Source organism: Tupaia chinensis, unplaced genomic scaffold (assembly GCF_000334495.1).
Source record: "Tupaia chinensis unplaced genomic scaffold, TupChi_1.0 Scaffold000085_1, whole genome shotgun sequence".
NCBI lineage: Eukaryota > Metazoa > Chordata > Mammalia > Scandentia > Tupaiidae > Tupaia > Tupaia belangeri.
The window spans coordinates 2,687,210-2,712,796 of NW_006159547.1; the positions used below are offsets into that span (position 1 = coordinate 2,687,210).

Genomic DNA, 25,587 nt, shown 5'->3' on the forward strand with positions numbered 1-25,587 from the left:
CAGTAGGCAGTAGGGTGCTGCTACATGATGCTAGAGCCACACAAAACAGCTCATGGTTCAGATCCCAAGTACACCTGAGCATAGTAGGCCCACCTGTGATCCTGTAGTGAAAAGGCTGTGGGGAAGATTGCAGCACGGTGGGACCTGTCAGATACCCTGTCTCTTGAGAGAAATAAACTTAAAGAAAAATCATTTAGTGGGAAATCAGTAAGTTCATGGTTAATAGCCATAATTACAACAGGTTTGCAGGTCTTTGTTTTGTTCTTTTTTACTTTTCTCAATATCATAAATAAAATGTAATTTAGCATTAACTATAGACAAGAGGGAAATAATTATAATTAATTCACATAGTAGTGCTTCCCTTACAAGGTATAAAGAACACAATTTCAAAAAAGGCATTGTCTATGATTAAGTAGGACTTGAAATGTGTTCAAATCTCAGTTCTATCCTAGCAAGATGCACTTCAACAATTTATTTAATTTATCTGGGTTTCTGTTTTCTCATAAATGCTAATAGTAGTACCTATATTATAGGATTGCTCAGATAATCAAACATAATAATCAAATATGTAAAGTCTAAAAAGATTCCAAGTTAAAATGACAAAATGAAGATAGTGAACTAATGTTTTCCCTCTTAAAGCTCATGTGAAAATACAGGAAAGGGATATTTTAAAAATTAAATAAGTAAACAAGTATGGTTATATATCCCAGAAGTACATATCCTGGAAAGGATACATCAGCAAGTTAAATTTGACACTGGAAATCTTGTGATGAAGAAATAGTTCCAGTCTTAGAAATCCAAGAAAACTGGGACCAGCAGATGGCATAATGGTTACATTGCTGGACTCCCACGTAGTGAACCGTGGTTTGAGTCTCAGACCCAGGAGCTTAAAATTCACATCGGGTGCATGTGCACCCCAAATCTCTAGAGGAGAATGGAGGAGAAGGGATTGCAGTGTGGCCATCTCGCCTGGAGGGTGATTTCTCACTTTCTGTCTCTCTGTATCTCTCTATCTTTCCAGCGAGCACACGTGCCCTATAGCAAACATCTCTCTCTCAAAAAAAAAAAAAAAAAAAAAGAAAGAAAGAAATCTAAAAAACTAAGTCATAAACCAGCAGTGATGAAAACTGAGAATGAACAGTATTTATATCAAAGAATTCTTTGGCATATAATTCACAGCACCAAATTCCACTGAATCATGAATCAGATAAGCTATTGACATCAATAATAACAGCGGAATCATGCCCCAAATACAAGCAATGCCATCAAATCGGGGGGGGGGGCTGGGCTCCAACTTAAAATTCCATATCCAGCCAAACTATCAATCACATATTAGGGTAAAATATTTTTAGACATGCAATATCTTAAAACCTTACTTTCTATAAACATTTTAAAGAATTTACTATAGTATTCTTATACCGTATGCTATTCTTTCTCACCTCAGGTTTTAAAATAGAATTAAGCCTAATGTCTTAAGGTACCCACTGTACAGTACTAATTAACTATATCTACTATGCAACTACGATGTCTCCAATCAGGTACATTACTTTGGGATAACTTAGAAAATGTTCCCTTAAATAATTTCCTACTGGGCTTAATTCTGTCAGTACTAAACCACAACTGAAAATGGCTGTACTTGAATATATTCTGTATCAAAAAGTGACAGTAAATCAAGAACGCATGGGATAAAGGAACAGGGCATCCAATATAAAGCTGTCATTGCCAGACCATCTCCTGCCACTTCACCCTCTTCATTGAAAACAAGTGCAAATTATTTGGGTGAGATTTGCTCTAGTTCTTTTCTGATTCTGGTTTGACTCATATTATGTTTCTCATGATGTTTCCTCTCTTTACCTCATGTCCTGACTTTTGGGTCAGCTGAGGTTACTTCTAATCCAAAGAAATATTTTACCTATTCCTGGTAGGACATGGTAAACTAAAAAGCAGAAAATAATTCTCCCAACCATTATTATTGCCAGGTCACCACTCACTAGCCACAAGCAATGATGAGTCCTCTATTTATTTCCCAGGATTTACTAATGATCTTGCCCAGTGTTCTTCATAGACAATTCTTATTAAGCCCTCAAACAAATTAAAGCCAGGACCAGCAGATGGCATAATAGTTACGTCACTGAACTCTCACAGAGTTGACTGCAGTTTGAGTCCCAGACCTGATGACTTAAAACTCACACCAGGTGTGTGTGTGTGTGTGTGTGTGTGTGTGTGTGTGTGTGTGCGCGCGCGCGCCCAAGATCCCAAGAGGAAACTGGAGGAGAAGGGTGGCCATACCTCTTGGGGGGGGCCGGGGGGGTGATTCTCTCTTTGTCTGTCTCTTGTCTGTCTCTCCAGCAAGCACACATGCCCTATTGTGAAAATCACTCTTAAGAAGAAAGAAAGAAAGAAGTTAAATCCAAACTATAACCCCAGAAACTATTCAGCTTTCCTTCTGGCAGTATTGCCCTCTCTTTACCCAACTAGGTTTGTACTTGCTACGGTTAAATAAGGAGACTACTGGCCTGAGGTTGTCTCTGTACTTAAGTTTCTACATAATGAATCACAACCTAATTTAGTATGTAAACTAATAAAATCCTAGGAATCTAATTTTTGTTAACAAATAGAGCCAATCAAAGGCAGTCAATTAATCACACTATATCCAAATGAGGCAAAAGCCTAGTTGTAACCAATCAGCGCTATTTCTGAACTTGCCTCAGCCCACACTGCAGAACAGAGCTCTCTGATCTTTCTAGTTTGAATGCTCCCCAATAACAAACCACTCTTGCTCAAATAATTTTATTAAATTTAATTTGGTAAAGTTTTTCTTTTTAACACTACTCGGTTTTTCAAAACAACTACAAATCTAAAGTTGTTTGGATATGCATGTATGATGGTGACATTATTAGGGAAAAAAAGGTTAAAAATTTCACAGAAACGTGAGGATTTGGGGGCAAGCAGAGGATATTATGGGAAAGAGATGGGGATTGGGAGATATATATGAGAACTTCTAAAGTACCTTCAATGATCTCTTCTAAACTTGAGATGTTGGACATGTAAGTACTGGTTTTATTTTTAGTTATAAACTGTAGATACATTTTATGCTTTTCAACAGGCATGAAACATTTCAGAAAATGCACACGCGTAATTTTTTTCAAAGTTCTTAGATTGTTGCCCAATACATAGAAAACTCACAGTATGTTCAGGTTCAGAGAAGCAAGGCAGACAAAATATAAAATATAAACATTCCCTGATATCCAGGGATGTTTGGTTCAAAGATCCACATGGATACCAAAATCCACTGACACTCAAGTCTCTTATATAAAACGACACAGTATTTGCACATAACCGATGCACATCCTCCTGTACACTTTAAATAACCTCTAGATTACTTATGCTACATAATAGAAAATAAATGCTATATAAATGGTTGTTGTACTACTGTATTTTTTTCATTCTTTTTATCAAAAATTTTCTATCTGCAATTGATAGAATTCATGAATGTAAAACACACAGATACAGAAGGCTGCCTATATTAACAAATAATGTGATATAATTGGCAGGATTTATTTTTCTTTCCTATTAGAACTTTTAATACTTTATCCTTTCTTCTATTTATTTCTGAAATAATCCTAACCCAAGCCAGTTATATGTACTCCTCTTCCTCTAATTATGTGATTACTGTTGTTAATCGCCTGGAACTCCATCTTCCTATGACATCAAAATGATGATGAAATTCTCAACTGGACTGGTCTGAGAAGTATTTCATGTTGGCAAAGTCTTTTTACAAGCAAAATTATAAATAGCAATTGAATGTTTAAAAAAATAATAAAAATAATCTAAAAAAAAGTTATTGTATGATGATGATGGGGATTTTAAGGTCTTTGTATTGACTTATATGCATGGTACTCCTGGAAAAAGAAATGTAATACACTGTAAAGTTATATGTGATTCAATGTAATAAAAATAAGATTATGATAATAATTTTTTTAAAAATGATGAAATAAATATGATTTAGCCAAAGGTACCCATGTTACATGAACTTCATAAAGTTTCCATTAACATTCTTTGGTAAATTCAAAATACTTGGTGGGCCTACTTGGTGAATTATTGGGTCATTGGAAAAGTTAGATGCATTTTTACATAGAAAAATACATGACTTACCAACAATCCAATAAAAAAAGCTTTCTTCAAGAGGATCAGTGGAAACACTGTAAGAATATTTTTGCTTCCTAGATCTGGTTCAAACATTATCTACTGCCTACACATCATAAAATTGTAAGAATACAATTACACACACATGCACACTCACATGTATTTCTATATATGTACTGTCTTGATCAATATAAAATATTTCATAAAAATAAGGTAATAAAATTTATATTTTTATATTTGTAATCTAATTCAAGAAAAAACATTAAATTACAATGACCTCAAGACAGATAGACTATGTTAACCAAAATAGTATGGTATTGGCATGAAGGTAGATTTATGGACCAATAAACAGAAAAAAGATCTCAGAAACAGATCCACTCATTTACAGTCAACTAATCTTCAGTAAGGACTGAAGAGTACACAAGGACACACAATGGGGGAAGAAGACTCTCATCGATAAATGGTGGTGAGAAAACTGAATATTCATGTGCATAAGATAGAAACTGGATCGTTAGCATAAACCACAGGCAAAAATACTCCCCAAATGGAATAAATACTAGTTAAATATAATAGCTAAAGCCATTAAACTACTAAAAGAAAACATAGAGGAAAAACTTCTTGATATTTGTGAGAGAAACAAGTTTTTGGCTATGACATTAAAAGCTCAAGCAACAAAAGTGAAAAGAGACAAACTTCCATCAAACTAAAAAACTTTTGTATAGCAAATGAAATGAGTGAAAAGGTAACAGAACAAATGGAAGAAACTATTTACAAGCCATATATCCAATATGGGGTTAATATCTAAAAATACATAAGGAACTCAAAAGCAAAAAACAAACAAACAAAAAATCCTATATCACCTGGCTTACAAATAGATTTTGGTTTCGTGATTCTCAAACATCTAAAAGAAATATGGACAAGCAGTTGGCATAATGGCTATGTCTTTGGACTCCCATGTAGTTGACTATGGTTCAAGTCCTTGACCCGGTGTCTTAAACTCACACTGGGTGCGTGTGTGCGTGCATATTCAAGATCCCAAGAGGAGAATGGAAGAGAAGATATTGCAGCATGGCCATCCTCCCTGGTGAGTATTTCTCACTTTTGGTCTGTCTCTGTCTTTCTGGCGAGCACATGTGCCCTATGGCAAAAACCTGTCCAAAAAAAAATAGAAAAAGAAAAGAAATGTATCTTGAAGAGGTATCTATATTCCCAAATTCAAGCTGCATTAATCACAATAGCCAAGGTATGGAAACAACATAAATGCCTACTTATGAGGAATGGATAAAGAAACTATGGCAGATATACACAATAGAATAGTATTCAGCCTTTAAAAAGAAGAAAATCCTTCCATGTGTGAATGAGAGAAGACAAATACTTTATAATCTCTCTTATAGATGGGGACTTCAAAATGTTTGTGAAAAAATGGCAGTAAAAACAAGTTTTTTTGGTTGGTCCCATAGCATAGTGCTTAAGTGCTGTACAAAGGGAGCCAGAACCCACATGGCAAACCCCACTGGTCTTGGGGACCAGTAAATGATGTAATGGTTATGTCGCTTGACTCCCACATCATTGACCATGATTCAAGTCCCAGACTTGGCAGATTAAAACTCACATCAGGCATATGTGCGTACATACTCAAAATCCTGAGAGGAGAAAGGATTGTGGTGTGGCCATCCCCCCTCGGGGATAATTTTTCACTTTCTGTATCTCTATCTCTGTCTGGCGAGTGCATGTGCCCTATAGCAAAAAAATCTAAAAAAAAATTTTTTTTTTAATTTAAAAATTCCAGCCCTTGTGGCGTCTAACATGCCAGCCACATGCACATATACCCAGGATCCCAAGAAGAAGGGGAAAAGAAGGAAGGAAGGATGGTAGCCTGACTAGGCCCCAGCAGGGTGCTCACTTGCATATTTGTAACTTGTTAACCTATCTGAGATTCAAGTTTTCCTCATTAACATAATCTATCATACTAATTAGATTACCTTAGTGAGTCAATTTTTGGAAATAAAATCTTTCTAGATATTTGCTCATTTCACCTAATTTTTTTCAAGTTCACTGTATTAAAGTTATTTATAATATTTCATTTAATTACTTGCTTTTATTTTTAGTTGTCTCTCTCTTTTCATTCCCCTTAAGCTTACCAAAGGTTTCACAGTTTTGTTAGCTTCTCCTAATAACCAACATTGTCTTTCCTGATAACTCTCAACTGTGTCAATTTTCTATTAATTAACTTACTCTCTTATCTTTCTTATTGTTTCCTCCTGTCCACTTGGGGATTATCCTATTTTTTTCCCCTAAGTTTACTTATTTATTTCTTTAGAGGAAGAGATAGTCAGGCAAACATACATACACAGATACCCCCAGCAGGATCTTCTTTTTTCTTTTGGAAAGGTTTTTGCTATAGGGTGCATGTGCTCACCAGAAAGACTGAGAGAGACAGAGAGACAGAAAGCGAGAAATCATCCCCCAGGAGGAATGGCAATGCTGCAATCCCTTCTCCTCCATCCTCCTCTTGGGATCTTGGGCATGCATGCACATGTGCCCGGTATGAGTTTAAGCCACCGGGTCTGGGACTCGAACTACATGGGAGTCCAATGCCATAGCCATTACGCCATCTGCTGGTCCCTCTTTTTTTTTTTTTTTAAGAGAGATTTTTGTTATAGGGTATGTGTGAGACAAAGTGAGAAATCAACCCCCATCCCCCCCAGGGGGAGATGGCCATGCCACAATTCCTTCTTCTCCAGTCTCCTCTCGAGATTTTGGGCATGTACACACATGTGCCCAACATGGGTTTGAAATTGCTGAGTATTGGACTTGAACTGTGGTTGACTATGTGGGAGTCCAGAAGTGTAACTATTATGCCATCTGCTGGTCCCACAGGATCTTTATACTGTGATTCACTGCCAACCAGCCAGGATCAGGGGCACAAGAGTACGTGGCATGTATGGGGAGACCTTCAGAAGTGAACTTAGGACCCTCCCATATGGCTTCAGCACTGGAAAGTACTGCTTTGCTGCTACTCTTTTTTTTTTTAATTAAATGCTTAATTCATTACTTATCTGCCTTTCTTCGTGTCACATGGCAACATTAAGACCATAATTGTTTAGATTTCCTGCTTGAGAATTGTGGGGGCCTCTTTAATCAATAGCTTTTTTTTTTTTAAGCTTTCCTTCCTGCCTGCCTTCCTTCCTTTTTCTCTCTTTCTTCTTTTTTTTAAAAAAAATATTATTTTGGAGGTTTTCGCTATAAGGTGCGTGCGCTCGCCAGACAGACAGAGAGAGACATAGAGACAGAAAGCGAGAAATCACCCCCCAGGGGGATGGTCACACCGCAATCCCTTCTCCTCCATTCTCCTCTCAGGATCTTGGGCACGCACACACACACGCCCGGCGTGAGTTCTAAGCCACTGGGTCCAGGATACGAACCACGGTCGACTACGTGGGAGTCCAGCGACATAGCCATTATGCTAACTGCTGGTTCCCCATTTTAAAAAATTTGACCAAAGAGGGGTGTGTGTGTGTGAGAGAGAGAGAGAGAGAGAAAGGAGACAGTGAGAAAGCCTGTGTACAGGAGAGGAGGACAGTGAGAAATCAAGTCCCCAGGTCTGGAACTCAAACTGTGGTCGCCCATGTGGGAGTCCAGCACCTTAACCACCATGCCACCTGCCAGCCCCTCAAAGGGTGTTTTTAATCATTTCTGAGAGGTTCTCAGCATTATTCAAATATTGCCTCTCACCCAATTAATTTCCTTCTTCAACTGAAGAAGAGTCCAATTGGTACAGTCTCTATACATCTGAATATTAGGTAATTAATACAAATTCTCTGATGGTGGCTTGTCATGTGGTGTGTTACTAATTTTTCCACATTTCTGCCAGCATTCGATGTTTCCAGTATTTCAGATTTTAATAATTCTTATAGATGCATAATGGTATCTTATGGTTTTATTCTTTGAAGCATGTTAGCTTAAAATACTCTCCTCTAAAGACAATTTGTTTTGATTTTCCAGGCACCTGTGTGTTTTAATAACACAAGATCATTTTACACTAAACTGCGAGTATTTTTGCTACAGAGATTATTTAAATTTATGCCTACATAAATACGTGCTTGTGTTAGGGTTTCTCAAGAAAAATCACCCCTTTTTCTATTCCACCTAAATTTAAGACCAAGACAACCAAATACACACATTCTTTGTGAGCATGTTTTCTATTAATGGTTACTAACTAGGGACTAGATGGTGTCATGGTTATGTCGCTGGACTCCCACATAGTCAACTATGGTTTGAGTCCCAGACCTGGCGGCTTAAAACAGGTGTGTGTGTGTGTGTGTGTGTGTGTGTGTGTGTGTGTGTGAAAGATCACTAGAGAAGAATGGAAGATAAGGGATTATGGTGTGGTCATTCCCCCCCCCCCCGGGGGGGGTGATTTCTCACTTTCTGTCTCTCTGTGTCTGTTTCTCTCTGGCAAGCACATGTGCCCCATAGCAAAACACTCTCTCTTAAAAAATAATAATTCCTAAGAATGCTGTCCTGTACGACTTCTAATTTTATAAGGAAAGATCTCTAATTCAGATTTCCATCATGAATAGGTGATAGTCTCTTACCCTGTCTCTTGTTAAAAACCAAATTTCAGACTTTCAGGAATAAGAGGTACCAGTCATGACAAACGCTGGCTCCAGAGCTGACCTCCTCTCTAGTATCCCATTTTCTCAACAATTCTGCCTCTCCTGCTACTTCCTTGATTTTACTGATCATTCAGCCACACTTTACAAATACTTTCTAAACATTTTATTCAGTTTCAATGTTCTTACTAGGAAGAGTTTCTCTTAACATCAACTTTGCCATGTGACTTGAACTGAAAATCCACTTACATGTTCTCATGTATCCTTATAATGTTTCCCTAAATTTCCCCCATTACAAATTAAACTCATGAAAGCAGGGGCTCAGAATACCATTTTGATCTGTTCCTGTTTTTTTTTTTTTTTTTTGGAGAGATTTTCACTATAGGGCGCGTGCGCTCGCCAGACAGACAGAGAGAGACATAGAGACAGAAAGCGAGAAATCACCCCCCAGGGGGGATGGTCATGCTGCAATCCCTTCTCCTCCATTCTCCTCTAGGGATCTTGGGCACGCACGCACACGCGCCCGGCGTGAGTTTTAAGCCACCGGGTCCGGGACACGAACCGCGGTCGACTACATGGGAGTCCAGCGACACAGCCATTACGCTAACTGCTGGTTCCCATCTGTTCCTGTTTTCAAGCACAGAATTATGTACCAAGCAGGCTAAATAAGAGCCAGCTTGATAGAGCAGACCCTTCGAAAATCCTGTACTCCCCAGAAGATATTTATCCATCTGTCATGAATATCCTTCTAGCATTTAGAAAGAGATGATTTTGTTAAAGTTTTACTGTTTTCTTCTTCTCTCTCTCTTTCTCCTTCTTTTTTTTTTTTTTTAATCCTCAGAGGGTGCATGCACTTGTAAGAGAGAGAGAGAGTGAAAAGGAGAAAGCACCTCCAGTAGGGTGTGGTAACACCACAATCCCTTCTCTTCCATTACTCCATAATGTTGGGATTTTGGATAAACGCTCACATGTGCCCAGGGTGTTTTTCAAGCCACCAGGAACTGGGATTCAAGTCATAGCTGATTATGTGGGGTCTAGCTCCTCTAACCACTAGGCTATGTGCCAGCCCTGATTTTTACATTCTCAAATAAATTTTTGTATGTTCGAAGTTACAACAACCAAACATAATGAAAACCAAAAAATTTCTCTGAAGCAAGCTACTGTTGATATTCTCTCAGACATTATGTTGATATTACTTGGTAAATTATACTGATACTACTCTGTTACATATGAGGAGACATCCTAAAGCTGATAGAAAATGAGATTAAAATACAAGATTTTGGTGCAAAAAAACCTTAATCCATTCATAATTTTTTCATGGTACAAATTTCCCAAGAATTTCCTGAAGACATCTCATATTTATTGAGAATACATCAAGCCTGATTCTCCATGCCTCAGATAATAAAAGAAAATTTATAGCAGTAAATGCTGTAAAACCCTTTTACCATTCTTGCTATGGAGATCACAATCTTTAAGACTTTCAAAAATGAAGTCAAATCCCCTCAGAAAAAAGCTGAGAAACTAGTGTAGGTACTCTCCAATAATCCTTTAACATTACCTTAAATACAAAAATATGAAAAGGACATTTCTGGAGGGAAAAATTCCTGTAGGGTTCATCTTTCTCCTTTCTTACAGAAGCAATTAATAAAGCCTGGCAATAAGATGACAGACTCCCCTTATCTTTGTAAAGATGCTCAACACAAGGCCAAAATATTCATTCTTCCTCTTCAATAAGTGCTTTCAAAGTATTTCAGTTTTAGTATTTCAAAGTATCTCAATTTAAGAATGAAGGAATAATTGTACACAGATACTGTAACATTTCACAAGAGAATTTTAGGGAAAAAATTCACTCTTATTTGACTATAATAAGTATCATATTCTCTTTCATTGTATAGTAGACCTTTAAAAAAAAAATGCAGGAAAGCATGTACTTCACCAGAGAGAAAGAAAGCACCTCCCGATGGGGCATGAGCACACTACAATCCTTTCTCCAACATCCTCCCTCCAGTCAGGATTTTGGGGATGCATACACTTGCACCTGGCATATTTTTCAAGACCTCAGGTATAGGACTCAAACTATAGTTACTCTGTGGGATCCAGCGCCCTAACTATAGCACAACAGGGTCAGCTCAGCAGGCACTTAAGTCGCAGCTCTACAAAGCAACTCCATACATAAAGAATTTCAAAACAGAAAACAACCAAGTGTTGAGAAATAACTTCAGAAATCTAATATATTAAGGATCTGAAACCTCAGTAGAAAATTAACATAACCTCTAACATACTATTATTTCTGAAGAAAACAATCTATGGCTGCAAAACAAAGCATAGCATTTGGGGGAGGGGGAATTAAAGATAGTGGCAGGTAGGGAAAAACACAAGGTCTCTTTCACGCAAAACAATTTTCATGAAATATTACATATGCTTAAGAACACATTTGCTGTGTGTATGGTCACATATAGGGTCAGAATTGATTAAGAAAAAAGAAAGAAAAAGAAAAGTCTTACCAAGAAAGGAGGAATTGCTTCGATTCATAGAGGAAAGTGACTTACAGGTCTCCTTTTATTTCTGAGCCACTTAAATGAAGGCTCTTTGTGTTAGTCACCTGAGATTATACTAGCAATGCCTAATACTGTCACCCTGGGGAATTGGGTACATCTTCACACTAGTAAGCTCCATGTCAAAGAAAATCACTCTTACTTTGAAGTTTTCTATTAATTGTGGCTATAGACCCATCGAGTCATTCTTAATGCTGCCATTTAAAGTGAAGGGACTTTACTGGTTTAAGACAACTTACTAAGAGATAGAAGAAACAGTGTATTAAGAATAGACTTTTTTTTTTCTTGAGAGAGAGAGAGATTTTTGCTATAGGGTACATGTGCTTGTTAGAGAGACAGAGAAACAAAAAGCCAGAAATAACCCACCCCGCAAGGGGGATGGCTACACTGCAATCCATTCTCCTTTAGTCTTCTCTTGGTATTTTGGCCATGCAATCACACATGCCAGCGTGAGTTTCATCCTGCTGGGTCCAGGACTCAAAACATGGTTAAACATGTGAGGGTCCAGTGCCTTAACCACTACACCACCTGCTGGCCCAAGAATAGACATTTTAATTCAAGCCTCCCTAAACCAAGCATGGTCTAAGCTAATTATGGTGAAACAGATTAAGCAGTAGAACATTTTGTTTTAAAAGTTTCAAAATTTGAAACATCTAAAAATTGGTTTGAAATGGATACATTTATATTTTGGCAAAGCAACACTGTATAAAAAAATTAAAACATACAAAATAGCTTTTTATAGCCAAGAATGAAAGGAATAGCTACAAGATAAGTTACTGTACCTCATAAAGCTCTGATAACAATCTCAAACATGATCTACAGGGAACAGAGTATCTACCCAGGAGATGAGCTATAATTTAGTCTCTAGGCTACCCTGGCATTGTTCTTATATAAAAGCAGAGGGGGAAACGGAGAAAACAAGCCTAATTAATCTATATGTCTGTTTTTCTTGATAAACAACTGAACTCAAACAGGTCAGCATAAAACAAATACCATCCTATTTAAAAGGCTGTAATCATACTTGAGTTAGAATTATTCTGAAGTAGGGCCAACTAGAGGTATGGTGGTTGAGGCAGCTGGATGAATCCCACACAGTCAACTGTGTGGTTTGAATCCTGGACCCAGTAGCTCAAAAACACACTAGGTGTGTACAAGTCCAAAATCCCAAGAAAGGAACTGGGAGGTGGCCATTGCCCTCTGGGGGTGCTTTCTCACTTCCTCCCTCTCTCGCTGGTGAACACACATGCCCTATAGCAAAGCTTTTTAAAAATTATTTTGAAGTAAAGTGATACCCTTTGAGAGAGGAAAAAAAAATTGGAAAGTACCTTTTTTTGACTAATCTGATTCATCATATAACCTAAATTATATAGCAAAACAAAAATATTATCTTGATGTATATGAGTTTACTGAGGAGGGTCCAAGTCTTTCCAGCTCTTCAGAGAAAAAACAAACAAACAAAAAACACAAAATGAAGTGATGCAAGAAAACTGTACTATGAAAAACGTAAGAATTGTTTTTAAAGGACAATGATAATTAAGTTGGTAGACCTAGCCAGCAAACAGGGAAAATGAGAATGGATGAAAATTTTTGAATTAATATTATTAAGCAGGGAATACAAAGCATCTAACACTCTGTAAAATTGCTTGTTAAGGAGACCGACCACACATACCTAATGAAATCTCAGAAGCAGTGATGTGGAAACTTTGAAAACTGGGATAACAGTATTACTTTAAAAAGCCAAGGTCAGATGGTGGCACAGAAGTCAAACATGCTCGCTGAAGCCATCTCACATGGGAAGGTTCTCAGTTCAAGTCAGACCTCTCTAAATACACTGTCACACACATGCCCATAATCCAGGGCTGGCCAACAGCTGGGGGTGAACGTGGTGGGAAGGCCCTGTTAGGATGCTCTCCCTTTTCTCTTTCACTCATGAAACAAATAAATAAATAAAACTTTTTTTTTTAAAGGCTGTATAAAGGAGAAGAGACTTTAAAAAAAAGAGAGAGAGAAGAGACTTAAACTACATCTTTCAGGATGAGAAGCATTTGGATAAGCAAGGGTAGGAGAAAAGACATTCCACAGTAAAGGACCAAGATAGTAAAAGCAAATGCCCCAGAAAACAGTGAAGGAAGTCATCTATTTGCATTCACGATCATGGAAAATAAGAGGAAATTGAAAGAGCAGCTTATAATCAGATTTATTACGAGCTTGACTACCACATTAAGGAAGCTTCAATTTATGCTCCCCACAACTGGTTCCACTTGTTGATAAAAAAGTTGCTACAAGTCAGCAGATGGCATCGCGGTCACATCGCTGGACTCCCACATGGCTGACCATGGTTAAAGTCCTGGACCTGGTGGCTTAAAATTCATGCCAGGTGCATGTGTATGTGTGCCCAAGATCCCAAGAAAACGGAGAAGGGACTATGACATGGCCATCCACCAGGGAGATGTTTTCTTGCTGTCTGTCTCTCTGGTGAGTGGACGCACCCTACAGCAAAAATCTCTCAAAAAAAGAAAAGGTTGTGGGGACCAGCAGTTAGCGTAATAGCTATGTCGCTGGACTCCCACGTAGTCAACCGCGGTTCGAGTCCCAGACCCAGTGGCTTAAACTCACGCCAGGCACATGTGCGTGTGTGCCCAAGATCCCAAGAGGAGAATGGAGGAGAAGGGATTGTGGTGTGGCCATCCCCCTGGGGGGGGTGATTTCTCACTTTCTATCTCTCTGTCTCTCTCTGTCTGGCGAGCGCACATGCCCTGTGACAAAAAAAGAAAAAAAAGAAAAGGTTGCTACACAATATACACATTGGAGAACTTTATAAACTCCCATTACTCAGCCTCACCCTAGAGATTCTGAAAGAGGTGGATCAAAGTCTGTAGTAAACAAAACTCCCAGATGATGCTCAGACACAACCAGACTTAGGTGCCACTGCCCTAAACAACAGTAAGCCAAGCCATTGCCTTTCTGAGAATGAGACCAACATGAAAGCAGGCATTTACCTAGTTTTTTGGTACAAGCTTGAATCATAAAAAGTGGTAATTTCATTTACATTTTCTATTTCTCTTCATTCACATTTTTTTCCCTAGAGATCTCCTTCACAGGGGTCAAGTGTTCTTTGGTCATACACATCTTGAAAAAGTTCGTGAAAACCTATGAGTAGATTTCAGATCTTTTTTTTTTTTTTGGGCATCAAAATAAACTTATATATTAATTACATTTTTCCATGAACTCCTTTAAGTCCTCTCATATATGAGCCCCAATTCCATCATAATCTCATCTTCATACACATGTAATTTTTCGTCTGCTTGTTCAGTTAAAGATGAAACTATTACTGGGTTGTCAGAAAAGTCATGACAAATTTTTGCATAGAAAAATACATCATGATTTTCCCTATTACCCGATATATTGGGTGCAAGGTCCTACTAGCACTTAGGAGGCTTTAGTACTAGATGGCACAGCTACAAAATGATAAGGACTCAACCTAGGACTAGAAGAGTAAGAACAAAATGAAGAGAGAAATCACGGCCTTGACACTAAGAAACTACTAGAAGAAATCACAAAAGAAGACCAAAAAAAAAAAATCTTTGCAATTTTAAGTCAAACAAAGGTTTCTTATACAGGAAAAGAAAAAAAGCAAACCATGAATCACAGGGGAAAAAACGGATAAACTGGGCTTCGTCAAAATTAAAAACATCTGTTCTTTGAAAGAAACCATTAAGACGACGAAAAGGCATGCTAAGACTGGAAGAAATACAAACCAGACAGATATCAAAGATATTGGGGGAACAGCAGTTAGCGTAATGGCTATGTCACTGAACTTCCATGTAGTCAACCATGGTTCAAATCCCAGACCTGGTGGTTTAAACTCACGCCGGGTGAGTGTGTGTGTATACCCAAAATCCCGAGAAGAGAATGAGGGAGAAGGGATAGTGGTGTGGCCAATCCCCCAGGGGGTGATTTCTCACTTTCTGTTTCTCTGTGTCTCTCTGTCTTTCTGGCAAGTGCACATGCCCTATAGCAAAAATCTCTCTCAAAAAAAAAAAAAAAGAAAAGATTATTTTGGGACCAGCAGTTGGTGTAATGGCTATGTCACTGTACTCCTATCTACATAGTCAACCATGGTTTGAGTCCTAGACCCAGTGGCTTAAACTCATACCATGCACAGACGTGTGTGTGTGTGTGTCCAAGATCTCGAGAGGAGAATGAAGGAGAAGGGATTGTGGCAAGATTATCCCCCTTGGGGAGGATGATTTCTCGCTTTCAGTCTGTCTTTCTGGTGAGCACACGCGACCTATAGCAAAAACCTCCCCCCCCCTCCAAAAAAAAAAAAAAAAGATACTAATGTATATTTAATCATTCTTAAATCTTAGTAACAACAAGCCAATTTAAAAAAATGTACTGATAATTCACCAAAGATATATAAGGGGTCAATGGGCATAAGAAAAGATATTCAACAGCATTAGTCACCAGGGAAATGCAACTTAAAACAACAGTGAGATAACACTACCTACCCACTAGAATAGCTAAAATAAAAAGGATCAAGAATATAGAGCAACTGGAGCACTTCTACTGATAAGAATAAAAATAGTACAACTACCTTGGAAAATAATCTGGCCATTTCGTATAAAGGAAAACATACACTCACCATGTGACTCAGCAGTTACACCTGTCTTTTTTGTAGGAACTATATTTTCCAAGCAGCCCTGAAATGATGCAGATCTCACCGCAGAAAAATTAACTCATATAAAAAACAGAAAATCCCTATTTACCAACTTCTAATATTGTACCTGGTTCAGTTAATGATCACCAAAGGATGTGGACATTCGTAGGTAAAAAGTTGATGGGGAACAAGATATTTACAGAATGACAAATCTATCATCTCTATTTTACTTGCAGGTCATAAGGGAGGAAAAGATGCAACTTTCAATGAAGAGACAGACTATCACAACCTGAACCTATGATCTAACATCACAAACAGTGGGAAGTAGATATTAAATGAATTCTCATGTGATGCAGTGTGAAGTACTATACATCCTCTATAAAGTATTCTTGCCATCTGTGTTCAACTTGAATGTAATCATGCTTTTGCATTTAACCTCCAGTTTACAGAAAATACAGAAGATAGAGGAACAAATTAAACCATACTGTGAGGAAGCCACCAAACAAATCCAAAAAGTTGAACACACTACAGGAAACTGGCCCAGTTTCTTACGAAGGTCAAAGATAACAGAAGGGTAAAACTGTAAATAAGGAAACAGTGCAGGACCAAGGATGTAATGACAGAAGAACCAACTATGTTGAACCTGTAAACAGTCCTGGGTACTACTGGAAATAGGTGCTAAATTAAGTAATTATCGTTTATTTTGTTGGATGTAACATAAGCTTTATGGTTTCATGTAAAAAAGGCTCATTATTTAGAGATGCATTACATAGAGATGTACAACTTCATGAGGTCTGTAATTTAAATATTCTGACTCTACTCCAAATAAATGAAACGCATACAACAAAAGTTTAAAATTTTTAAACTTATATAATAAGTACATTAGTGTTCACAGCATTGTTCTCTCAACTTCCCTATTTGTCTGGAAAGGTTCATGATATACATAAATGAGAGTAGTCCTAATTATTAGTAACTCTTGTTGCTTCACTTAGTCTCAAATTCCTCCAACTTCTAGGAATCAAAGGAGCATATCTACTACAGCCAAAATTCTGGTGTAAAGAATGGGGAAAGCCAGGTTATAACACCAAAACTTGACTGGTTATACAGATAGCATAATGTGATAGTTGGGACTTTAATTTTTAAAAATATTTTATAATCTAGGTCTAGATTAACTTCCAAACTTAAGTTCCCAGTTTTACAAGTCCTTTTATCACAGCTATCAGTGGTATCACAGGAGAATTAGAACATCTGATTAAATAAAATGCAGCTGACTAGCAGTATCTACTAGCAGATCAATTATGAATTAGAAAGTGCAACTGGGGCCAGCAGGCGGCATAGTGGTTAAAGGCACTGGACTCACACACGGCTGACCATGGTTGGAGTCCTGGACCTGGAAGCCTGCTGTCTCACTTTCTCTCTCCCTGTCTCTATCTCTTTCTGGTTATGAGTCTCCTATAGCAAACTGAAAAATAATGATAATAATACATAAAATAAAATGAATAATTCTTTTAAAAAAAGAAAAAGATATTGTAATCCATGAACCTCTAGGAGTCTCCAAAACTTTTTAGAGAATGTACAAAGTCAAAACTAGTTTAACAATGCTTTTTCACAGTGCTGACATTTTCACTGATCACACAGAAGCTATGTTGGGTAAAACTGCTGGCACCTTAACACAAATCAAGTTAGTTGCACCAAATCAAAGTCACTGAATTCTTCATAGTCATTGCTTATAAATGTCCTCTGTGAAACAGTAAAAGTTGTTCATCTTGAACCTTTGGTATAAATGGTTTTAATATTCTGTATTATAACATGAATAGCATGCATAAAACATTTCTCTGGTATATTTTTTAGCATGTCAACATTTAGAAGATCTGCATGACTCAGTAAACAAATATTCTCCAAATGACTAAGGCATGATGTTACAAAAATCATGCATTAATAAAGATCCGTACAAAATGCATAACAATGAATTTAATCGAACATGGAAAGAAAACTGATATAGTTTCAGATTCCGTATTACAACTACTTGTCCAGTTAAGAAACAACTTGTCCAGTTTTGATGTACTATCAAATAAAAAAAGAGTATCTACAATTACATATAAAAACTATAAATGCAATCCTTTTCTAACTACATGTACATATGAGGCCAGATTTTATTTATATACTTCAATTATATCATCACAACTGACTGCAAGGCAGTCATAATATTTCAGGTTATCTTTTATTAAGCCATACATAAAACAGATTTACAGAAACTATCAAACAGTTTTCAATCGAGAATGATTTTGTCTCACTAGGGACATCTAGCAACATCTGGAGACATTTCCAGATATCGCAGCTGCAGAAAGTGCTATTGGTGTTTAATGAGTAGAGGGTAGGATATGCGACAGCATCCTATCATGAACAGAACAGTACCTCCTTCCCACCAATCAGGACAAAACGTCAACAGTACAAGGGCTGAGAATCCCAAGATAAAATAGTACCATCCTTCTCAATCAATTTTTTTGGGGTTGGGGGAGGAGAAACACAGTAACTTTTTTTTTTTTAATAATTATTTATTTAATTTTATTTATTCACTCATTTATTTTAATTTGACCAGAGAGACACACAGAGGAGGAAAGAGAGAGTGGGAAAGTGAGAAAGGAAGCCACCAGGTCCGGGCCGTGGTCGGCCATGTGGGAATGTGCAGCACCTCAACCACCACGCCACTTGCTGGTCCCAGCACAGTAACTTTTAATAAAAATTGTTATTCATATTAGTATGTAATGGGTTAATTATTGCTATTTAAAATTAATATTAAATATTTTTAATACTTTTCAGTTTTAATTTATAATTCAGTAACTATCAATATATAACTCAAATCAACAGAGCCTGGTTAGGGTCTTCAATAATTTTTAAGAGTGTAAAGTAGTTGTGAGACCAAAAAGTATGAAAAATCACTAAATAAGAATAATGGTATAACTAACAAAGTATGTTGGGTAAATAAGAGAAATTGAAGGATTCTAAAGGAAAATGTAGTCATTAGAAGAATATTATGGATAACTCAAAAAAAAAAAAAAAGCCTTATAAAGTCAAACAATTAAAAAGAAAAAAAAAATTACAAAAGACTCAAGATGTCACTCTGCCATTCTTTCCTCAAAAAACAAAACCAAAAGTATCCATAACATTAAAAGCACAACTTCTTACCCTGGCTATGAGGACTTGCTGGACTAAGCAATGGCTGATGCAAATCTCTGGTTGGTGTTGGATAAGCTTCTTTCCCTTGGCGCTGACTCATCTTTCCTGGTGTCAGAAGTTGAGATTCGTCACTGTTTGCTACAACAGCTTAAGGAAAGAAGAGAAAAATAATTAGTACTAAAGGCACAGATTTATACAATGGCATAGTTAATAGCATGGAATAAAACTATACTGAAAATATTCATTTTACCAACTCAGGACATAAATTCACATAATTGTTTTGTTTTTATGTTGGTTTGCTATCAAATTAAGAAGAACTGACAGATATGCATGAGTCAAAATACAAATTACAGACATTATGAGAGAGAAACTACATAACCAACTGATAATGAAAGCCATCCAAGTTTTACTGTGCTATTAGCTCTTGACATTTGCCAATAGAAAAGCAAAAGACAAAGTCATTTCACAGAAAACAAATGTCAATAAACATATCAAAAGATATTCAGCCTCATTAATAACCAGAAAAATAGTAATGATGAGCAGTATAAAATAATATTTTACATTTACTAGAATTTCTACTCTAATTTCTAATTTTCATGGAAAGTATTTGGCTACTGTTTCAGAGATGGGGAAACTTGAGGTTCAGAGATTACTTAGCCTAAGATTAGTAAGTAAAAAAGGCAAATTTCTAGCTCAGGACCATTCTTGCTCCCAGTAACCAATTTAAATAGTGCATTGAGGGTCCTTTTCTCCCATTTGGCCAATCCATTAACATAAAAAAGCAATATTCACTTTCAGAGAGGATAGAAAAGCAAAAAATACTCAAAGAAGGGCAAATCCACAGTGCCCAAGGATCTCTATACTATTTCTGCCTACAAACACTCAGTTTCATTTTTTAAAAAAATGAGCTGGTCTTCAGACTAGGTTTAATTTTTCAACCTAAACAGCTAGAACTTCACATTCTTCTTCTTCTTCTTCTTTTTTTTTTTTTCCTGGAGGGTATATGTGCTTGCCAGAAAGAGAGAGAGAAGAAAGTGCTCCTCCCATCAATGAAGAATTATCATACTATAACATCTTTCTCTTCATCTCTCTCCCTCCTCTTGGAATTTTGGGCATGCACATACCCCCTACTGTGTTTTCTCAAGATACAGGTCCAGGGCTTGAACCATGTGATCAGTCATGTGGGATTCTATTGCCTTAACCACCAGGCTATGGAGTAAGCCCCACATTCACATTTTTATCACCATTTTTAAGTCAAAGTCTTTTAACATATTTTTCATAGCATTAAGGTTTTTTAAAATTACATTTTAGATCTTTATATTTATTTCAAAGTAAAAATATAAAAACACTCATTTATAAAGATATAAAAATTTTGTCTGCACCAAGTCAATAAAAAAAACCAAAAATATAGATTGACAACTCCCATATTTATATATCCAGCTATAATATCTACCTCTAAAGTAAAATTCAATATCCAATTGTGTATTTTATAATCACCTCTTTATTATTTAACAAGCATCTCAAATTTATCTAGAACATAAGTCTTTTTTTTTTTGTCATAGGGCACATACAGGGGTGTGTGTGTGTGTGTATGACTGAGAGAGAGAGACTATCCCCCAATGGGCATGGTCATGCTGCAATCCTTTTTCTTCCATTTTTCCATCTTGCCATCATTTGGGACAGGCCTACACAACAGGCCTACACAAATGCCTGGCGTGTTTTAAGGCATTGGGGCTGGGATTCCAACTGCAGTCACCCACATGGGAATTTAGTTCCCTATTTACTGTTCTAGGAGATAGGCCAGTCACGAGGACATAATTCTTGATTCTGCTTATCCTCCGAGCCTGTCTCTCTCTCATCTGTGTGTGGCACCATTACTCTCCTCCTCCCCACTCAATCTCTCAGGACAAAAACTCTTTCTCTCACACTTTATATCCAATTCTGCTGTAAAATTCTGATCCTACCTTCAAAATTTATTTGGAATCCTATCAGTTATCCCCACTTCCACAAATATTACCCTGATCCCAAGACACTATTACATTCTTACTGGACCACAGTAGCAGTTTTCTACTGGTTTACGATCTTACTCCTTACTGCATAGAATCAGTTCTATATATAAATCCAAGTGATCTTTTAAAATCACAAATTTTATTTGCATCATGTAAAAATATCCTCAATGACTTCATTACACTTAAAATAAAATTCACAACCTGAAGATTAAGTAAGGTCTGGTGTTTGCTTATATTTTCAACCACATTCTCTACCACTCTTCTATTACTCACTTGACTCCTTCCATAATAGTCTTCTTGATATTCCAAAAAACATGCCATTGTGCCCCAGGGCCTTTATATCATTGTTCCTTCTACCTGGAATACTCCTACCTCAGATCTTCAGATCTGGCTCCTCTCATTTGTTATCTGTGCCCAACTGTCCTTTCTCCAGAAAAGTCCTTTGGTTTTTTTGTGGTGCTTTTTGGTAAATATATGGTATAATTTACCAATTCTTTCATGGTTAATGCCCACCACTCCATGGTTCTGCTCTACTACCTTATCCAAAATGAATTTCACTGTAGCTCCTATCTCTTGTCTGTTTCCCTCCACTAGACCTTAAATTTCATAAGAGAATAGAGTTTTGCCTGCCTTATTTTTCCCATACTCAGATCTTGGTATACTTCCTGGTATGTTGAAATGTTGCTTCCTGGCACATTAAAGGTGTTTAAAAATTTTTTGTTTAGTAAATTACTCAACCAAGTTTATACTTTTATTAAGCTTATCGTAAAATATTTGATAGCTCCTTCAGCTCTAATTCCAAAATTAATTTGATTCCTAAAAGTAATTATTACATTGAAGATGTAAAGTATTATAGCAAAAATAGACAAATTGACTAAAGAACATAACAGATAGGCCCAGCCATGGTGGTACAGCAGTAGCCCACGTTACTATCAGTTGCTGAGAAAGTCATGATGCATTTTTGCATAGAAAAATACATCACAACTTTCCTGGTGACCTAATATGATGCTAAATTGGTGTTTGGTTCTTGAGTCGGTCTGTGCATACTGGGCACATGTATGTGTGCTCATGAACTTGGCTGGTTGAGAAGGCCAGGGCGGGGATCATGGCATGAGACCCCATTGAGAATGCCTTTCATTCTCTCTCTCTCTCTCTGTCTCTAACATGAAAGAAAGAAAGAAACAAATCATAAGCGAGAGCTCTCAGAAAGATCCATAAATATGCATAGCCTATATATATGAGAGAGGTAGGGAAAAGAAAGACTACTTAATTAATAACATTAAGATATCTAGTTATCCATATTAGAATCATAGACAGACCCCTACCACATACAACAAAGAAAGTGTCATGAATTTTAAAGACACAAATATAAAAAGCAAAACTTGAGGGGCCAGCAGGCACAGTGATGATTAAGGTACTGGATTCCCACATGGCCAACCATGTTTCACATCTTGGACCCAGTGGCCTGAAAATTATGCCAGGCATGTATATGCAGCATGGCCATACCCTCTGGGGAGTGATGTCTCATTTTCTCTCTCCATCCCCTGCAAGCACACATGCTGTATGGCAAATAAATAAATAAATAAATAAAGCAAAACTTGAAATCTTTTAAAAAATAGAAGAATGTCTTTATAATCTTTGGTTAGGGTATAATTCATTAAAAAAAAACACACAGAAAAGTGCTAATGCAAAAAAAAGAAAATAGAGTTGATAAATTCTACTATATTAAAATTACAAATTCACTTAATCAAAATATGTCCTCTAAAAAGTGAGAAGAGAGATAGCAGGCCCACAAGCATCCCTAAAACTGGATGTCCCTAAAGCTAGACGGACCTTCTGTAAGGTCCTTCTGTTGCTTGCCACACACAGTACAAAAAGGGCAAGGATCCTCTGTGTGCTCAGGGAAAGCAGCATTATGATAGGAAGCAGAGTGGTTATGGTGGGCAGATTAAGCCTATTTTCTAGAAAAAGGTAAAAACTACAAAGATGGTGCTGAGGCTTGAAAGTATTAAGCCCAACTGCAGATCTAAGAGAAGGCCGGCTATTAAGAGATATAAACATTTTGAACTGGGAGGAGATAAGAGAAAGGGTCACGTGACCTAGTTCTAAGCCTTATCTTTTTTATTATGAAGACAACAAAATCTTGAGGTGAATGCTCACCTCATTTGATTATAGTTGGTCTTTTTGTGAGAGAATAAAGTAATCAATCAATAAATAAAATTCCCCTTTTGGGGAAATTTGATTCATGGTTAAAAAAAAACACTGAGAAGGCAGAAAACAAGAGAAAATATTTTTGACACATACATGTAATTAGCAGTGGTTGGTATACATAATATTCTAAAAAAAAGTAGCTCTTCTAAATCAATCAGAAAAGACTAACAACATAATAGAAAAGTAGACAGAAAATTATTTCATGGGAGAAGAAATACAAATGGTCCAAGTATATGAAAAGATGTTCAGCCTCCTTAATAATCAGGAAAATACAAAGCAAGATCACAATGAAAGAAATACATTCTGTAAATTGACAATTCGTAAGTTGGATAAATCAGATGGGATGGGATCAACGAGATGTCTTAGGCATTATTAGTAGACTATAAACTGAATCAAATACATTGGAAAACAATTTGGAAGTATCTTATATAAAATTCCATTTCAGTACCCTCCATAGGTCTAACATTCTACTCTTAAATTTATACACAGAGAAACTCTTGCGTGCATGATGAAGAGATGAGAATAAGAATGTTCATAACAACACTTCATAACAAAGCAAAAACAACTTAAAATGTTCATTATTTAAGAAAATGGATTAATAAAGAAAGTAGATTAATAAATTGTGTCACATGCATACAACAGAATAGTATTCAGCACAGAAAAGGAGAGATCTATTTGTATACTGAAAGCATGGCTGAACTGTAAAAATAAAACATTAAGAATAAAAACGAAGTCTTAGCAAATTACATATAACATAATATCACTCTTATATTATAAAATTAAAAACTAAGCAAAATTTAGTGATGTATATCTGATTGTCAATATGAAAATAACAAAGTAATAGAAAAATATAACAAAAAATATTTTTAGGGACCAGCAGATGGCATAATGGTAACCTTGCTGGATTCCCATGTATTCCACTGCATTTCAAGTTCCAGACCCAGCAGCTTAAAAATTCATGCCAGGTGCGTGTGTATACATGCCCAAAATCCTGAGAGGATAATGGAGAAGGGATTGTGGTGTGGCCATATGCCCTGGGGCGGGAGGGAGTGATTTTTCACTTTGTCTCTCTATCTCTCCAGCAAGTACACATGCCCTATAGCAAAAATCACTCCTAAAAAAAATATGTAAAAATATAAAATTACATATATAATATATATGTATACGTGTGTGTATATATATGTGTGTGTGTGTGTGTGTGTATATATATATATATAAATTCTTTTTTTCCTAAGAGGCAGGGCCAGTATGTATCATGGTTGTTAAGGCCCTGGACTCCCACATGGCTAAAGTCACTGGACTCCCACATGGCCAACCACAGTTCAAGTCCCGGACCTGGCGATTTGAAAATCATGCTAGGCATGAATGCATGCCTGCCCAAAATCCTGAAAGGATCATGGAAAAGGGCCTGTGGTGTGGCCATCACCCACTGGATAGGTGATTTCTCACTTTCCCTCTCCCTGTCTCTCTCTGGCAAGCGCACGTGACCTTGGCAAAAACGTTAAGCAAATTAAAAGCAGCAAAGAGGCCCATGTCCAATGGCATAGGCAGTAGCAAACTGATCTGCAGCAATGGAAGCTATATAGCCAACTGCAGATCTGGATCCCAAGTTGACCTGAAACAAGTCAGGCACAGGCCAAGATCCTAACTAGCTCCTGGGCTGGGAAAAGGGGATCAGGTGTGACCAGACTCTGGCAAAAATACTACTCTCTCTCTCTCTTTCTCTCCTTCTCATAAAAGAAATAAAATGGGGGTCAGTAGATGGCATAGCAGTTATGTCATTGGACTCCCATGTGACTGACTACAATTCGAGTCTCGACCTGGTGGCTTCAAATTGACGACTGGTACGTGTGTGTGCATGCCCAAGATCTGGGGAGGAGAAGGGACTGTGGCATGGCCATCCCCCCAGGAGAATGATTTCTCATTTTCTCTCTCACTGTCTGTCTCTCTCTCTCTGGTGAGTGCACACACTCTAAGGCAAACACTGCTATAAAAAATATGTAGGTAAAATGAATATACTTTAAAAACAAAATAAATATTAAAATATAATTAAATATAAAAGAATAGTAAACAATAATTATGAAGGGACTTTGAAAAACTTGTGAAAAATAGAATTAAAGTACAAGTTAACTGTGGTGCGCTCAATCAAGTACATCAACATATGTGTTATCAACAAACAATTTTCCATTTCTTATGTCTTGTATATTTTGAGT

The 25,587-nt window shown here is 37.0% G+C and overlaps 1 protein-coding gene across 1 annotated transcript in view; it reads right to left on the bottom strand.

Annotated features, from left to right (window-relative positions):
- The window catches only part of OSBPL8 (oxysterol binding protein like 8), a 180,724-nt gene that overhangs the window by 66,827 nt on the left and 88,310 nt on the right, over nt 1-25,587 (bottom strand). Inside the window, exon 5 of the mRNA XM_006142849.3 lies at nt 19,164-19,301. Coding sequence (XP_006142911.1) covers nt 19,164-19,301 — 138 coding nt within the window. The remainder of the gene's footprint in view (nt 1-19,163; nt 19,302-25,587) is intronic.